This window comes from Vanrija albida (genome assembly GCF_041260175.1).
Source record: "Vanrija albida strain AlHP1 chromosome Unknown contig_4, whole genome shotgun sequence".
Lineage (NCBI taxonomy): Eukaryota > Fungi > Basidiomycota > Tremellomycetes > Trichosporonales > Trichosporonaceae > Vanrija > Vanrija albida.
This window is the reverse complement of record NW_027191423.1, coordinates 2,625,439-2,641,835: the sequence shown is the minus strand read 5'-3', so window position 1 is coordinate 2,641,835 and position 16,397 is coordinate 2,625,439. Positions and strand designations below refer to the sequence as shown.

The 16,397-nt window shown below is 64.7% G+C and overlaps 6 protein-coding genes across 6 annotated transcripts; all 6 read right to left on the bottom strand.

The window, feature by feature from the left end:
• Positions 1–1,766: 1,766 nt before the first annotated feature.
• Positions 1,767–3,313, bottom strand: CDA2_2 (chitin deacetylase; the record flags this gene model as incomplete). The annotated part of the gene is made up of 2 exons (XM_069354252.1): positions 1,767–2,944; positions 3,166–3,313. 2 exons carry the CDS (start codon positions 3,311–3,313, stop codon positions 1,767–1,769), a joined length of 1,326 nt encoding a protein of 441 aa, XP_069208894.1.
• A 1,132-nt stretch (positions 3,314–4,445) lies between these two features.
• Positions 4,446–6,364, bottom strand: GLO3 (ADP-ribosylation factor GTPase activating protein, ER-Golgi transport; the record flags this gene model as incomplete). The annotated part of the gene is made up of 4 exons (XM_069354251.1): positions 4,446–4,481; positions 4,532–5,723; positions 5,915–6,033; positions 6,299–6,364. The coding sequence occupies 4 exons, from the start codon at positions 6,362–6,364 to the stop codon at positions 4,446–4,448; spliced, it is 1,413 nt and encodes a 470-aa protein (XP_069208893.1).
• A 455-nt stretch (positions 6,365–6,819) lies between these two features.
• Q8F55_005762 (uncharacterized protein) lies at positions 6,820–9,081 on the bottom strand (the record flags this gene model as incomplete). Its single annotated transcript, XM_069354250.1, has 4 exons — positions 6,820–7,377; positions 7,426–8,147; positions 8,185–8,697; positions 8,751–9,081. 4 exons carry the CDS (start codon positions 9,079–9,081, stop codon positions 6,820–6,822), a joined length of 2,124 nt encoding a protein of 707 aa, XP_069208892.1.
• A 1,260-nt stretch (positions 9,082–10,341) lies between these two features.
• On the bottom strand, positions 10,342–11,152 carry Q8F55_005761 (uncharacterized protein; the record flags this gene model as incomplete). Its single annotated transcript, XM_069354249.1, has 3 exons — positions 10,342–10,417; positions 10,807–10,902; positions 11,124–11,152. 3 exons carry the CDS (start codon positions 11,150–11,152, stop codon positions 10,342–10,344), a joined length of 201 nt encoding a protein of 66 aa, XP_069208891.1.
• A 203-nt stretch (positions 11,153–11,355) lies between these two features.
• On the bottom strand, positions 11,356–14,908 carry Q8F55_005760 (uncharacterized protein; the record flags this gene model as incomplete). The annotated part of the gene is made up of 13 exons (XM_069354248.1): positions 11,356–11,421; positions 11,458–12,374; positions 12,419–12,448; positions 12,486–12,792; positions 12,829–12,922; positions 12,963–13,023; positions 13,060–13,233; positions 13,270–14,266; positions 14,302–14,388; positions 14,424–14,554; positions 14,590–14,709; positions 14,759–14,770; positions 14,827–14,908. 13 exons carry the CDS (start codon positions 14,906–14,908, stop codon positions 11,356–11,358), a joined length of 3,078 nt encoding a protein of 1,025 aa, XP_069208890.1.
• A 608-nt stretch (positions 14,909–15,516) lies between these two features.
• On the bottom strand, positions 15,517–15,966 carry Q8F55_005759 (uncharacterized protein; the record flags this gene model as incomplete). The annotated part of the gene is made up of 1 exon (XM_069354247.1): positions 15,517–15,966. One exon carries the CDS (start codon positions 15,964–15,966, stop codon positions 15,517–15,519), a length of 450 nt encoding a protein of 149 aa, XP_069208889.1.
• Between the last annotated feature and the right edge of the window lie 431 nt (positions 15,967–16,397).

Here is a 16,397-nt window from a genome sequence, read left to right as displayed (position 1 = left end):
ACAGTCGTCGTCCGCCAGCGGATCGTTGCGCGCGTTGCGTTAAAGAGAGAGCGTCGAGTGGAGATGTAGTACAGGTGTCAGTTGCGTCGACGATACAACTCGGCAGGCGCGGTGACGCTTGGACCGCGACTGATGCGGGACGCGCGGCGGGAGCAAATCATGACATAACCGCTGGGCCTGGCTGGTTGTGTGGTGTCGCCACTGATCTGGAGCGAAATCCGTGGCAGGTGGATGGAATGCGACGGCGTGGCGATGCATCGGCGGTGCGAGCACCTCGGCCTGCGAGAGTGTTGGCTTATGTTGGCTCACGCGCGTATTGACTGTCGCGTGCTGCACTTGAGCAGGTGGGGTTGCAGCGCGGCCCACTGGTCCACAGGAGGCTTCTCCTCGCCACCTCCGCGTCGAGATGCTCGCGCACCGATGGCAACGGCCCACTAGCCGTGCGACTGCCTCCCCAATTGACGCTGCAAGCTGGCCAGACCCCAGACCAGTGTATTCACACAGTACAATCTACACCAGTCCTAAAACACAACAAAAACAAAAGCGAGCCGGACCACCGTCGCCCTTTCCAACGTGGTTCACCGACAGTTGTCGCACTGAAGCAGCCAGCGCCAGCCCAGTGATCTACTCCAGATCTAGCAGGGAGATGATTTGAGTCTGACCTCCAGTGGTGTTGTGACAAGCACCGAGTAGTCGCAGCCATCCTGAAACCACAGGCAGAAGACGCTGCCTGGGGGCTGTCGCGCAGCAGGCTCGAACTCAGCAACATGGTGACACCTTGCGGCGCCGTCGAGCCCCTGCCACGCTGCCTCATGTCCCCAGCCCCAGCCCACAGCAGATTCGATGTCGCCCGGCCGAGTGGCTCGACAGGCGCAGCTCCAGTCTGTCCGGTCCACCCGAGGCCGGGGTCGAGCCCCAGTCTGTCCGGTTTGCCTGGGGGCATCGGATCGAAGGCGGTCTGTCCGGTGGCCGGGGATTTGCTTTTTGCTTTGTGTCGTGTGTGTGTGTGTGTGGGTGGGTGGCGGCGGCGGTGTGGACGAGAGTGGCGGCGCCGCGCGATCGCGCCGCGCAGCGACTCTGCGCGTTTGGATTGAAGCAAAAAGACTAACCGACATCCAGCGATCCCACCCTGTAGTCCGTAGAATCGTATTGTGGCATCACAGTGGCTCTCAACACGGCCGCCTCAAGGTCGATGTCGATCTCAACACAGCTGCGCGGGGGATAGCCACACCTCGACCATTGTTGGCACCCGAGCACTGCTGGCGATGTTCCTTGCGTCGCGTCGCGGCGGCGCGGTCGTCCTGTTTCAGTGAGCCCTCGTCTCCTTGCAGCAAATAATCGGTCGGCGGTAGCGCATGAGTCATGCGGTCGCTGTGGGTAGGCCGCCTCGGACCTTGTGGCGCAGGCATCGCGACCACGGGTGTGAGCTCGGGCCTCCTATTACGCCCACAGCCGTCTGCCACCCTGCCCGCGCTGGGACAGTGTGCGGCACTGCTGCGGGGCTCTGCCCGCGTCTCTGGATCTCTGTGCCCCCAGTTTGGGGCGCGGGCAACGCTCAGACTGCTGGCTATTCCTGGCCACACCGCCAACTCGCCTTCTACTGAATTAGGCTGCATCGCGGCGTGGGCCACCATGCTACAGAGTATGAATAGTGTCCTTGTGGTGGCGGGCGGGTGGGCGCGTAATGTAAATGCGTAGTGGGATGGGCTCTACGAAGGGTGTGGGGATGCGAATGGTAGCTAATGTCCGGGATGAATGCGAGGATATTAGATCAGGAGGGCTGCGGTGAGGCCGAGGAGGAGGGACGCGGCGGACACCGAGGGCGCGGCACCCGCGCCGCTGTTGTTCTTTGAGGCGAGGGACGCCGACGCCTTGGCCGCCGAGCTGGCAGACCCCGACGCACTGCCCGCTGCCGAGGCGGACCCCGAGCCGACCGCAGACGACGACGGCGACGACGACGACGACGAGCTGGCCCCCGCCGTGTTGCCCGTGTACTGCGCAAACGTGGGGTACGTCACATCCGTCTCCTGGTACGGGTTGGTGATGTTGAGCCCCGTGGCAATGGGCACAATGTACTTGAACGCGGCCTTGATGTTGGGGTACTGCTTGATCATCTCGCCCATGGTGTAGTTGTTGATCTCGTGGTTGAGGACGACTGGGCCGTGGGTAGCGTACGCGCCGGCCTTTGACGCGTTGATGACCTTGGCGTAGTTGTTGTCGACGTCCTGGGCAGTGACGCCGCCGATTCCGACCTTCCAGTCGTCCGTGTCGTCCGACCACAGCACGGTCGTCATGTTGAGCAGGCTCGCAATCAGGCGGATGCGGTTGTCCGTGTCGCCAAAGGGCGGGCGCCAGCACTTGGGCGTGACGCCAATCACGTCCTTGATCGCCTTGCGCGTGTAGTAGAGCTCTGCAAACGCCTGCTCGTTGCTAAAGCTCGTCATGTACTGGTGCGACCAAGTATGCACGCAGATCTGGTGGCCGTCGTCCTTTGCACGGATAGCCTGCAGGGGCCAGTCCATGACATTCGACCCGATGAAGAACATGGTCGCCTTCTGGTTGTTCTCCTCGAGGAAGTTGTACAGCGCATTGTGGCTGCAGTTGGGTCCGTCGTCAAAGCCAAAGCCCCACGTCTCGGGCTCGGGCATGGTGCTGATGTCGGCGGCGATGCCCGTGTCGGCCGCGGGGGTCGTGCACTGCTTCCACGTCCACCAGCAGTCGGGGTCGTTGGGCGGGTAGTTTACGCCGGTCCAGTCGCCCATGTGTGTGCCGCGCGGCTGCGTGTTGGGCAGGCGCTGGTTGAGCGTCGCGTTGATGCTGGCGAAGAGGGTGGCAGCGGCGTCGTCGCCGGGGACGAGGGTCGCGCTGCTCCAGATGGCCGGGTACTGCGACTTGACGGCGTTGACGGGGGGGTAGGTGTAGGGGGTGCACTCGGAGGCGGGGTCTGGGGAAGCGTTAGCGAGTCGTGCAGATGGCGGCGAGCAGAGCAGTGGCAGCTGCAACTGGCGTGGTTCGTCGCCTCGTTCGCAGGACTATCTAGCTCCTGCCTTCCCCTCCTACCCCCCCTCTCCGCTCGCGTGGCATCCCCCACCCACCACTGCACAAGCCCCTCCTTGCCCGTCCACCCACCCCTCGCTCGCTTCGCTCGCGCACACCCGGACTCACCAACATTGTTCTTGTCGACCTGCTGGCGCGCGTGGATGACGCGGCCGCCGGGGTTACGGCGCGCAATCTCGTGCCCGCCGCAGCCGGTGTGCGCGGCCGCGAGGCCGAGGAGGGGGAGCGCGAGGGGGAGGGCGTGGGGGAGGAGCATGGCAGCGAGGGGGGGGGGGGGGGCGGGGAGGGGGTAGGGAGCGTGGGGACCGAGGCAAGGCAAGGGATAAGGCAGGCGCGTCGATGTGGCGACGGCTCGCTGGACCGAGAATGAAAGATGGAGAGAGAGACAAAGAGAAGTACAATGCAACAACGACCCAGAGCAGTGTTTACGCTGCACGGCAGGTGCAACATCGGTCTACCGAGTGCTCGTCCGCTCACCCGCTCACCCCCTCGCTCGCTCGTCGCCTCGCCGCCTCGCCTCGCTCGGCATCCTGGTCGTCTGCAGAAGGAATCGAACGCCACAAAGGTTTTAATGGGTCAGGAACCGCGCTGGAAATAGAATCCCGCCCTGGCTGTATGTACCGCTCTGCGCAGCGACAACTGGCGTGGGTGTCGGCCTGGCTTGGGACACGACGGTCCGCGCTCACGGCGGACAGAGAGGGTGGGTGCCTCCTGGGCACCTGGGCTGACCGACGGGCACAAGGACTCACCGACGCCGTATACGCCGTCGCCGTATACACCGCCGCCGCATTGTTTGGCCGGTCGGCGACGACCGACGACCGCACCGCACCGCACACTCCGCAGGGATGCTCGCTCCCGCTCGTCTCCGCGCCAGCCAGCACCGCGCGGTCCAGCGCAGCACCTCTCACTAGCCCCACTCCGCCCCGCCCACCGCTGTGGCCAACTCGTCGTAGCGCTGCCTGCCCGCTACCGCTACCCGCCCACCCCCACCCACCCTGCACCACTTCCGTCTCACCTTGCCACGCTACTCCATCGTCATTGCGGGCAAACACGACTTGCTCCACCTCCACCCCCCTTGCTCCCCCCTCACAGGGCATGCGTGGTCATTCCATTCTACGGCATACGGAAAGTACAGGGTGTGCACGCCTAAGATGCTGCCAGGGAGGCAAAACAACACATGGCAACAGAGAGGGAGAGAGAGAGAGTGAGAGAGTGAGACGCAGGGTGACATGGCAGGGTTGGGCCCAGTGGCTTCCGCCACAAGCGTCCACACCGCCGAGCGAGCGACTCGAAACGGGCACCAGAGACGCGTTTAGCACCCGTGGCGCCGGTCCGTCCGTCCTACGTGCGAGAGCGCGTCGACACGGTGCCGACGCGGCGCCAACCCCTTACCGCGACTCGAGCGACGACAGGTAGTCGGATAGCTATTCCGAGGTTAGCGCACTCCTAGTCGCCGATTCCCCACTCTACCCACCTTGAGAGCACCTGCGCGGATCTGGTCGGTAAGGTTCTGCACATTTGGGTCCGCCATGACGCGGCTTGCAATGTCGCGTGCGTTGCGCTCGAGGTTCTGGTACGTCTCGTTGCCCTCGATACCGAGCAGGCCCTCGCCACCACCCAGTCCCTCGTCGGCGTCCTCCTCCTCCTCGCGTCCAAAGTAGGCATTCGACGAGATGGCAGTCGCGCCCTGGAACTGCTGCAGACGGCCCTTGGCCTCGCTCGACGCGTTGGCGTCGTAGTTGCCGCGCTGGAAGTACATGTCGGACGAGATGCCCTTCTGGCTGCCGAAGCGGTCCTTGGCGGTTGTCATGTCGTCGGCGGGGTCGTATGCCCGCGCCTTGGACTGCGTCTCGGGCTTTGCCGCCGACGCGACCTGTCCAAAGCCCAGCTTGACCGGCACCGGCTTCTCCTCCTTGCGGGTCTGGCTGAGGGGCGTGGCCGAGCGCGAGTTGTTGATGCCCGACGCCTGGTTCTTGCGGCGCTCCTCCTCCTCGCGGGCCTTGAGCGCGGCCGCCTCCTCCTCCTCCTTCTTCTTGTCGTACCCGAGGCGCTTGATGCGCTCCTCCTCCTCCTGGGCCTTGCGCTGCGCCTCCTCAAAGTTGATCGACGTGGACGCCTTCTTGGCGCCTAGCTTGGACGCCTTGCCGAGTCGCATGGGGCGCGCGGCGCCGGCACCGCCGGCCGAGCTCGCGCCCGTTCTCAAGGCCGACGAGCTGAGCGTGCGGGGCTGGGTGGGCGCGGCCGTCGTCGGCGACGCGGGCTTGGGCGAGGGCGTGGCGCGCGCGACGCCGATCGAGGGAGGCGGCGCAGGCGACGCAGGCTTGGACGGCCGCGGGCTGGGCGTCGGCGCCGCCTTGTCCCACGACTCGAAAAAGTCGTCGGCCGTGTTGGCCGGCGTCGACGAGCGCGTGCCCATCGGCGTCAGGTCGAGCCCCTCGATGTGGATGCCGTGCGGGTAGTTTTGCGCGTCCTCGGCGACGCGGCGCGCCAGGTCCTCCTTGTACAGGTCGGCCACGCGGGAAGTGTAGCGCGCGCGGGCGTCCGAGTGGCTGGGGGGCAGGAGCGAGCTGCCGCCGCGCTTCTGGAAGAAGTCGGAGAGGGCGGCGTTGCCGCCGACCTTGAGGGTGCGGAGCTGCTGGAGGGACCACGAGTCGAGGTTGGTCGAGCTGGGCGTGGGTGTCAGCGTTGTTGTTCGGCAGGCAATACCCGGTGCGGCGGTGTCGCGAGTTGCGGCGGCGGCGACGCCGAGCAGCAGCGCTGCCCTGCGCCATCACCGCTGCCGGCCGCTGCACTGCACTGCGCCATCACCGCCGCCCCAGTCTCGCCGTAGCGCTGCGCGCCGCGGCTCTACACTCACCGGACAAACGAAATGTGCACGCCGAGGTTACGGTGCACGCTCGAGCAGTCGAGGCAGAGGTAGATGGCGAAGGTGACCGACGTCCAGGTGGGGTTCTTTGCGCCGCAGTCGAAGCATTGCTGCGCGCGGTGGGTCAGCGGGATGGAGAAGGGGAGGGTGGGGCGGAGCATGGGTGCAGCGAGCAGCGAGCGGAGCGAGCTGCGAGCTTGGTGCAGAGGACAGACACAACATCGACGACGGGTCGGCTCGGCCAACACACCGCCTGCTTCGGGCGCTCGCGCTGCAGTGTCCCGCTTCTCGCAGATCAGGCGTGGCACTGCACTCGAATCCCCGGCTTCATATCGCTCGCCACGTCGAGCCCGCCCACACCACAACATCACCCACCTTGTTCGCCTTGTTGGCCTTGAGGTGGTTGAACACGGCCGTGGTCTGCGCCTTGGTCGGGTCCATTTTGGGTCGTGCGTGCTGGTCTGGTCTGGTCTGGCGGGCGAGAGCGAGCGAGCACAGAAAGGCAGAGTGGATGTGCTTGCGCAAGAGACGGCGACGAGATGGTGCACGCTTGCTAGCTGGACATGTACCGACAGACAGACGCAGCTGACGACGACGAGCAGCGTCACTCACTGTACGTCGCCCGCCCGCCACGACGGCGTGGCGCGTTTTTGTTAGCCCACATTTATTCACAATTCATCCCAACTGGCACGTGGCGTGCCTGGGGCACATCGCCGACTTCTACCACCCAAACAATCATGCCACCAACCTCACAACACCCCACTCACTCGCAACAAATGACAACATGACATATTGTATGGATCGTGTGACGTGACAGTTGTACAAGTATGGGTAACACCAAAACAACCCTGGTAATAATGACGCCCAAAGCCGCGCAATGTAGGCCCTCGCCGGCCTTACCAGTCGGGGGTGCGCGACAGCGGCGCCGGAGCCGGAAGTTCGTCCTCGGGGCGGAACCCAATCACCTCGAGCACAGTCTTGCCATTACGCTGGCACAGAATAGCGCACTTGTCGTCGCGGAAGCAGACACGCCACACAGCCTCGCATGGGCGGGTGAGCTCGCGGATGAGCGTGCCGGTTTGAATGTCCCAAAGCTTGACGCGACCGTCGTTGCCGCCAGAGACGATGAAGCGGTCGTCAAACTGGAGGCAGGTGACAGAGTTGTCGTGCGCGCACAGCCTGTGCACGCACGAGTTGTCGGTAAGATCAAAGACGATGACACGGCCGTCCGAGCCGCCAGTGATGAGCCGGTCGCCAGAGAGCTGGAGCTGGCCGACGAGCGACGTGTGGCCTTGGAGAATGGCGAGGCACTCGCCCGAGCCCGCGTCCCAGACACGGACAGTCGAGTCTAAAGAGCCTGAAACGACGCGCTCGCCGTCAAATGCTACCGCGTAGATCTGGTGGTAGTGGCCCTCGAAGACCTGGAGGCACTCGCCCGTGTCAATGTCCCATAGCTGGGTTTGTCAGCGAGCTGCACTTCGTTGCACGCTCAGCACACTCACACGGCACGTGTAGTCGTAGCTACCGCTGACGACCTGGTTACCAGCCACCTCGATGCAGCGCACGCTCTGCTCGTGGCCCTCGAGGACGCGGAGCATGCGTCCCCTGTCAATGTCCCAGACGCGGAGGGTAAAGTCGCGCGAGCCGGACACGGCGATGGGTCTGCCGTCGAGCACCTTGAGGCAGCGGATAGTCGACGAGTGGCCGCGGAGCTTGTGGATGCACTCGCCAGTGACAATGTTCCACACGCGAACGTCGCGGTCACATCCGCCACTGACAACGAGGGTCGCCTTGGCGCCCCAGCCTGCGGCCGAGCCGCAGACGTCGCTCGAGCGCATGCGCTTGGTCTGGCGCGGGTAGTGCATGTGGTCGTCCGAGGCGGTACGGGTTGGGGGGAAGGCAGGGGTGGAGCGAGTTGGTGGCGTGGCGCCGGTAAACGAGGCTCTGCGCGAGGCGCCCGTGTCGGACGAGGATCGCTGGGGAGAGTCATACGTGCGGTTGCGGTCGGCGCGGCGCGGCGAGACGAGGACTAACGCCCAGACACCGAGATCGTGGCCGATGAGTGACTGGCGGAAGTGGCCAGAAGCGGCGTCAAACACGTGGATCTTGGAGTTTGCCATTCCGATGACGATGTAGTCGTCGTTGACAACGAGCGAGGTGACGACACTGTCGCCAATGGAAGCGTGGGTCGTGAGAAGGCGGCCTCCTTTGATCCAGTTGGATTCTGATTGTCAGCTGGGTGAAAGTTATGGTCAGCTCACCAGTGAGGAAGGCGTTGCGGAACTGCTCGCGATAGGTCTGGGGCTGGACGAGAGGTCTGCGGATCTTGGCAACGGCGCCAAAGGGACGCTCGCGCTGGGGAGTGTGCATCGGCACGTCCAAGTTGGTAGCGGTGGCGGCAGGGGGCTGGGCCGTGTCGGCGCCAGCGGCCGGCGGAGGAGACTGCGAGGACTGGGACAAGGGAAGGTGGGGGCGGTAGAGCTGGAGGTTGAACATGTCCCTCCAGAGACGCTCGTCCTGGAGCAGGTCGTTCCAGTACTTTGACACGCGCATGGCGCGGCCAAGCGTGCGCGCGTCATCGAGGAAGCTGACGCAGTGGAGCGCGAGCTCGACGGGGAGGTCACGAAGGAAGTCACGCTTGAGCCTGGGCGAGATCTTGCTCGACACGACGAGGGCCTCGTTGAGCTGGAGCTCGCCGATGAGCGAGTTGAGAAAGGCGAAGCGCTCTGCCTTGGACAGGCATCGGAATGACTGAAGCAGTTCGACTCCGCGGTCTGTGCCAAAGGACGGCGTTAGCCAGCCGGCCGCCACAAACTCGTGCACTCACTCCTTTGGTCGACGTCGATGTCCTGGTCCAAGCGGGGGACCGAGTCGATGCTTGCCGCGTCGTCGGCGAGGTCGTTGATGGACGCGTACGTCCAGCGCTCGGTCGGCGTGGGGCTCGGGGCGGGGGTGGGGGGCGAGAGCGCCTGCGACGGGATCGTGACGGGCGCGACGGCGTGGGGCGTGGGCGGGGCGGCTGGGGCTGTGGGCGCGGCGGCGGGGGCCAGCGCGCCAGTGCTGGCACTGGCTATTGGGAGGGCCGAGCCCGAGGCCGCGGCTGAGCTCGCCGCCGCCGGCGGGCTGGGCGGGCACGCTGGCCACTGGCGCGAGCGCATTGCGAGGGGTGAGGGAAGGGGGGAAGAGCGGAGCCGAAGCGAGAGCCAAAGGTCGTCGCTTGGCGGCTGGGGGGAGGGGGGGAGGTGTCGCGCAAAGCGCTGGCGTACAAGCACGCTCTGACAAGCGGTGGGGGGTGGGGAGGAGGGAGGAGGAGGAAGAGGAGGAAGGCTAGTGAGTGAGAGAGTAGGAGTGTGTGTCGTGTCGTTTAGTGATGGGTGTGTCTCAGAGGCCAGTCAAGACAAGAGGGTCGGATTACAAAGGCAAGGCGACGGCGGCGGCGGCGGTTGCGGGCGGCGTGCGGTGGGGTGGGACTGAGGGAAGGTGCAATGCACTCACCCAGGGGTTGCGGGGAACCAGTCTGTACAGTGATGGGCGGCGGGCGGCGGTGGGGTGGGCGGCGCAGGCGGGGCGACGGGAGCAAAAGCAACGACGAGGAATCACGCCAGGGCGGCGATCACCAAGCCACCATACCGGCGAGCAAGCACCACTGCAGGCAGCAAGCACCCAGCGAGCACCCAGTGGCCTCACATTCCGCCGCTAGATGCGCCAGATCTGCACGATGCGAGGTGTAGCCCACTCGCGCGCACGCAGCAGACCGCACCAGTTGGCGGCGCACCCAGCAGCACACCCACCCGGCAGCAGTCAGCAGCCAGCAAGCTGGGCCGGGCGGGAGGAACCCCTCGCCGACCCTGTTGGCGTGGGCTGGTGGGCCGCACCGCCAAAGCGCCAAAGCCAAAGCCAGCCACGTCGCGCTGGCTGCGGCCGCGCGATACGATACGTCACTCGTTGCGCGGCCGACTCGTGCGCTCGTCGCTCTTGGGGCGTGCAGCCGGCCGCGAGCGTGGCGACGCGACGGTGCACTGCTGCCTCATTCCGAGCCGTGGCCGACTGGCAACTGCAGCAGGTGTTCCCGGCCGGCGTCTGTGGCTCTGAACGGGCGATGCCATGCCGCCACGCCGCTCAACGCTCCGTTCCGCACCTAGTTGGCCCAGTACTCGCGACGAGCGCCGCTGGCCGCTGCCAGTCGCGCCGGTTGTGCCACCGTGCCACCTCAGGCTCGCGCTCCTCCGATGTCGCTCGTGGCTAGACTCGAGCATTCCCGCTCCCCAGCCTCGCGCCGCGCCGCTCCTCGCCCGGTCGTCTCTCATCGCCGCGCCTCTCCTCGCTGCCCTCGGCGCTCGCTTCGCTCGCGCCTCGTTCGCCTCGCAATGCTTCTACTAATTCATCCGTGCAGTATGGTGGCCGCGGCACGGCCTAGCTTAGTGCTCGCCAGCCTTGGGGGGGACGACGTAGGTCGACTCGCCGGCAACGCCCTTGTCCCAGACCTGGTACTTGCTGTGGAGTGTCAGTGGTGTTCGGTGGGGGTGGGGGTGGGGGTGGGGGTGTGGGCGGGGGAGTCGGACGGGAGGGGGTTCGGGGCGGGGACCGGCTGGCAAGGAAACACCGAGGTGCCGCAGCGCCTCGACGCCGTGCTCATCGACGCCATAGTGACGACGACGAACTCGCCGACACCGCGCTCCCACAGCAAGAGCGCAGCGTCGTCGCTGTACAGGCACAGCGACCAGCCGCAGAGCAGTGCCAGCGTCACAGCAGCGGCAGTGCCGAATCGAATGCCGTCGAGCCGTGTCGCCGCGCAGCCCCATCCCTCCCATCCATCCCGTTCCCAGCTCGCCAACGCCCACGCCCCGCGCGCACGCTCCGCGTGCTCGCCCGCGCCGACTCACACGCCAATCTGGGCACGCTTCTCGGCGGCAACGCGCTCCGACTCGGAGAGGGCGGTGCGGACCGCGCGCGACGCGATCTGCGTGTACTTGTTCCAGCTGTTGTCCGGGCCGAGCGCAGCGCAGCGAGGCGGGTCGGGGTGAGGCGGGGCGGGGCGAAGAAGTGGTGTAGGACGAGTCGGGACGAGTGCCGGAGGGGGGGTTGGGTCGAGGTTGGTCGGGCCGCGATGAAGAGTCCGTGTCAGCGCTTGTCTCACCGCCGCGCGCCGCCGCCGACGCCGCACCGCTGCGCGGCGAGGCGGCTCGGCTCCCCCACGCACTTGAAAAACTCGCGCCAAACAGCCGACATTGTTGCTGGTTTTGTAGAGTGGTTGTTGTGGACGTTGCTCTCGTCACTGACAACGAAGACGATTACGGACCTGGCGGCTCAGATCGGACTGGCGGCGATATAAAATTAACTCCGGTGGGTGGCTCCGACCGCCGAGACAGCCTGGCTCGGCGTTCATTTCAACATGCTACGGTGCGTGCTGTGCATGCATGCTACTATTACTACTACAGCTGCGGCACACTTGCATTCGACGTCAGGCGGCGGCGGTTCGGGCGGTGGAAGTAGGTCGACTGCGAGGTCAGCGGCGTCCTCGCGGCCACACTCACTGGACTCTCGGGCACCTGCGCAGCCGTGTCCGTCGGCGTGTCCTCCTCGTCAGAGTCGCAGTGGTCGTGCCAGACATGCTCGTCGCCCAAGGCGATGACTCCGGACCCCACGTCATAGTCTAGAGGGCTCGGAGGCCCAGCTGGCGGCGCTGCCGGAGGCGTCGTCTCGCGAGCCCATGGGTTCGACGACGTCTCGCTCCCGTTGCTCGTGTCACGGCGCGCTGGGGCCGATGGTTGCGAGCCGCTCGAACCACGCGAGGCCCATGGATCAGGCTCGTCACCAGACGCAGGGGTCGCCTCTCGCGTCGACCTGCCGTCGTCGGTAGACTCGGCACCATTGCGTTGCTTGCGGAACCGGCGACCGAGCCTGCGACGCAGACTGAGAACCACGCCGCGGCGCTCTGCCACTCCGTCACCAAAGGCCGGAGGGCGGTCGTTTTCGGGCAGCCACGGCGTGGGGAGCTTGCCATTGAGCGCTGGGTGCGCATATCTCCTTCTACCAGTGTTGAGGACGCCCCAGTAGAAATTGTTCATCGGGGGTTGCGAGTAGTTGGTTCGCCTGTCGGAGGGAGCGACGTACAGCGTATCGTCGTTGACAGCGTATCGCTTGTGGTTGAGGCCGCTGAGCGACGAGGACGCTTGGGCGTCACCCCCAATTGGCGTGCCGTCGCCGCGCTCCACCTCGCAGATGCTGCTCAGCGCAATGTGCTTGCTGAGCGGAGTAAAGTCGCGCGACATGGTATAGCCCCACCACAGAGTAAACGTGATGAGCGGGAGCATGAGTCCGGTGAGGATAAAGTTTTGCTCCAAGGACAGCAGTCCAGTCATGAACAGCTGGAAGATGATGAGGCCCCACAGCAGGCGGTCAAACGAGATCTTCCAAGCCTCGCCGTTGGACTCGAACGGTTTGAAGTAGACTGCGGTGTCAGCTGGCTCCGGAAGTAATCATCAGCAGACTCACTAAACAAGAGCTTGTACTTGTAGACAAGGTCTTCGACGTCAGCCAAAGCAACACCCCTCTCACTCACAGGCCATTCCAAAGTAAATGGTGCCAAAGATGAGAATGCGAGGCGAGACAATGCTGTAGATGAGGGTAATGGTGAAAATGAGCAGCGCCTGGGGGTACACCCAGCCGTAGTTGATCGGGGGAGGAGCGTTGGCCTCTGCAAACTCTCGAGGAGTCTTGGCCCACAGTCGCATCCAGGTGTGGTTGACGAGCGGTCCAATGTTGAGGAGCTGCAGGGGCATCAAGCCGAGGGAGTAGAGGATGACATAGGAGACCATGAAAGAGCGGGCCGTTGCCGTCTTGAGGGCGTCGGCAAGCTTCTCTGGCAGCTGTGGGGTGAGTGTCGGACTGGGTACCACGCGTACCTTTGAGGGCGACTCGGCCCAGCCACGCAGGACCCAGTAAGTGGAGGCCGAGATGAACACGAAGATCACCAGGATGAGGAGGAACAGGAAGTGCCTGGTGGTCAGCTATGCCCACGTCCTCGCAGCTGGCTCACTTTCGGATCAAAGAGTACTCTGTGGCACTACGCGACCTGAATCCTTGCTGATAGCAGAGCCCTGTTGTGTCAGCTTGGCCTCGGGGCGTCCTCTTACATTCCAACAAGAAGGGAAGCAAGCTGTTGAAGCCGATGAAGACGAGCGATGGCAGGAAGTTGGTGAACAGGGCATGGAGGCGGGGGTGGTCGTCCTTGATAATCTTCCACAGCCAAGGTAGACGCTTTTCAATCTCCTTATCGGTCAGAAGACTGGCGAGGGGGTAGAGGGGAACTGGGGTCAGCTTGAATCAAGAGGGCGTCGACCTACCGGCCCAGGACACCAGGAGCACCGTCATAGCACCCATGATAACAAGGCTGCGGATGCGACGCTCGGTGGCACCCATATTGACCTTGTTCCAGAGCACGTCGCGGGGCTCTGGAGCCAGTTTGGTGACGACCCTGGAGTGAACGGGGTAGTGCACAACCTGGGATGACGCCTGGGCCGACTTGACGTCCTCAAACGTGACAAAGGCAACGTGCGATGCCGGGAACTTGCCCGTCTTGCGGAGGCTGCGGACAATGTCATCGGCGGCATAGAACTTGTTCTCCCAGTACTCAATCGCATCAACTTTGGCGGACAGCAAATGCGGGCGGATAGTAGGTGGGGCGCGGTCGGTCGAGATGATACCATAGCGACGGCGCAGGCTCTCGGGGTCGTCTGCAGGAGCAGAAGCAGGGGCCGATTCCGTGGTGTTCGAGTCCTCGAATCCCGAGATGAGATTGGCCGTAGGCACCTCGGTCTCGCGCTCTCGGGCGGCTGGGCCGTTCTTCGAGTAGATGTCGGGGCTGTAGCCGACAGCCTTGGCTGGGTTGCCGACCCACGCTACCCATGCCCTCTCCAGTCGTAGAAGAGCCTCTGTGCGCAGATCTAACGCGTCGCGTATGGGCTGGACATCGCGGCAGACGCTCACGGATTCAACCTCCCATCCACACTCCTCAAAGTACTCGGCGAGGACGCGGTCGCCACGGAGATGGTTGGGGACGTCGGACACGATAACCGTCCTCGACGAGACCGAGTGGAGGAGCTCGAGGGCAAAGCTCTGGCGCGAGGACACGAAGTGGTGGTAGTTCTTGTGGAGGAAGTTGAGGAGGATGCCGGTGAAGAGGTAGGCGAAGACGAGCTGCAGGACTGCAATGGTCTCCGGGCTCTCGAGGATTTCTGGCAGCGTCGGCGCTGTCGTATTGTGGCCAATGGAGATGGGGAAGAACGACTTTGTCGAGTTGTCTGATGAATCTGGCGGGGCCCAGTCGAGTGAACCCCCACGCTGCCTCGTCAGCGTTAGCTAGCGCCCCAACTCACATAGTAGTGGTACGGCATGAGCGTCAACGCCGCGATGACCGTGAGCGTCGCAAAGAAGAAGAATCCCATGCGGAAGAAGCCGAGGAGCTGGGAGTGAGCGACGCACGCGCATCATAACCCACCACTGCCGCGTCCAGTCCGACCGTCTGGAGGACGACAAACTCGCTCGTGCGGATTGTGGGGACGATCCAGCCGAAGAAGCTGTTAGCTGTGCCCTGCACGTCTGGCCAGTGGGCTGTGGCCGGCGAGAAGTCTGTCGTAAGCGCGCGTCCCCCCACCCGCACCCACCCTTGAGCCGCGTGCGGGGCATGTAGACGAGCTGCCATCGCGTGCGGAGGAAGCAGAAGAGGAGGAACGACGTGCCGCCGATGGACAAGGACAATAAGAGCTGGGTCGAGAACCAGCCGTCTGTGTCGCGTAAGTCTGTGCTCTGTGCCGGCTCTGTGCAGCTACCCACCGGCAAACTTTGCTACGCAGGTCAGCAGATGTCAGAGCGCGAGGGAAGCCAGCCAGACGAGGACTCACCGGCGGGCCCCGTGCCCGGGAGCGGGTCCGTCTCGTTGCCGCCGTCTGCCCCCTCGTTGAGGATGAGCGTGATGACGTCCATGCCGGCTGCTGGCGAGTGCGATGTAGGCTGCCAGTGCCGAGTGGGACGCGAGTTGGTGGCGAGTGAGATGCGATGGAGAAGAACAAGGAGCTTGTGAAGGTGGGTTGCAACAAAATGACGTCGTACCTGAGTGGTGGCCAGGTGCCAGTGCAGAGTGGCGCGGCGCGTCAGTGTCGTCCAACAGATGCCGTTCCTGGGTGGCAAAAGTTGGTTGCCCGCCGTGGCTCAAACAAACCTGACACGGCAAAGTCGCGCAATCGACCGCGTAGCCGCCTGCTATCAGCGGCTAAGCGTGTGGGGGAGTGACAAGGGTACGCCGGCCAGAGGATCAGCGGCGGCGGCGAGCACAGCGGGGGTGGTGGCGCTCGGCCTCGGCCTGGGTACGACTCTGACCGCGCCGACCGGCGCCGCCTCACAATGCAACTGCACGACGCCAAGTCCCACAACATGCATCGTATTCCACAATTCGTCGCCCTCTCGACAGATCGTATCACCTCTTTCTCAACCCCGAGTCACCGCCGAGCCGCCCGCCGGGCCGTGTCGCACGCATTAGGTAGGCCGGCGCCACGCTCCGTCCCAATCGCCACCCCCCCCCCCCCCCCCGACCGTCACCACGGCTGGCCGAAGAGGTGGGGGAGGAGGGCACGACTTCTGCGCTCCCTCTGCGCAACGAACGCGGGCGGCTTCTTCCTGGGGCCGGCGTGGCCGGCGTTCATCTTCGCGCCGCGCTCGGGGTCCCACTCGGCACCGGCACACTCGGGGACCTCGGCGCAGTGCTCGGCGTCGGCCTTGAGCAGCGCGCGGTCCGCGATCCCGAGCGAGGTCGAGGTCCCGTTACGCCAGTGCACGATGACCTCGGCGGCCGAGGTCGTCTCGGTGTACTCGTACTCGTCGATGTTGCCCGGTTGAATCGTGAGCGCGAGGAGCTCGGCCTGGCTGACGGTGCCGTCCGTGACGCGCTCGGCCAGCTCTTGCACGCGCTGCAGGTTTGTGATGGCGAGGGCGGGGGCCGCCGCGAAGAGGGCTGCGATGAGGACGAGGATGACGTAGAGCTTCATCGGGGGCAAGTGCGGGGGTGTTGTTGCCGCTGCTGTTGTCACTGCTGTTGTCGTCGTCGTTCGGTGTTTCGGTTGTCTCTGCGTCGCGCTTGATGACCACACACTGGGGGGAGGAGAGCAGACAAGGAAGCCGCTGCCAGATCCATGTGCGGGCTATACAAGTAGTTTTTCTACCATCGCTCGCCCGTCAGTCGAGCAGCAGCGCAGCAGCCGCCCCGGCGGCAGTCAACACAAAAGTCAGCCGGTGGGCGGCGTACATGCCGCCCGCGGAAATCTAGAGGCGACGTCACCTCGGTGATCACGGGGCCGCAGGCGATCTGAACCATCTTGGCCTGCCTCCCTCGGCAGCGCCGGTAGCAGCAAGCACTACTGCACGAACCCGGTGGCCCGGGTGGAGTCATACGCACGTGCAAAATAGCGCGCGTCGGGAT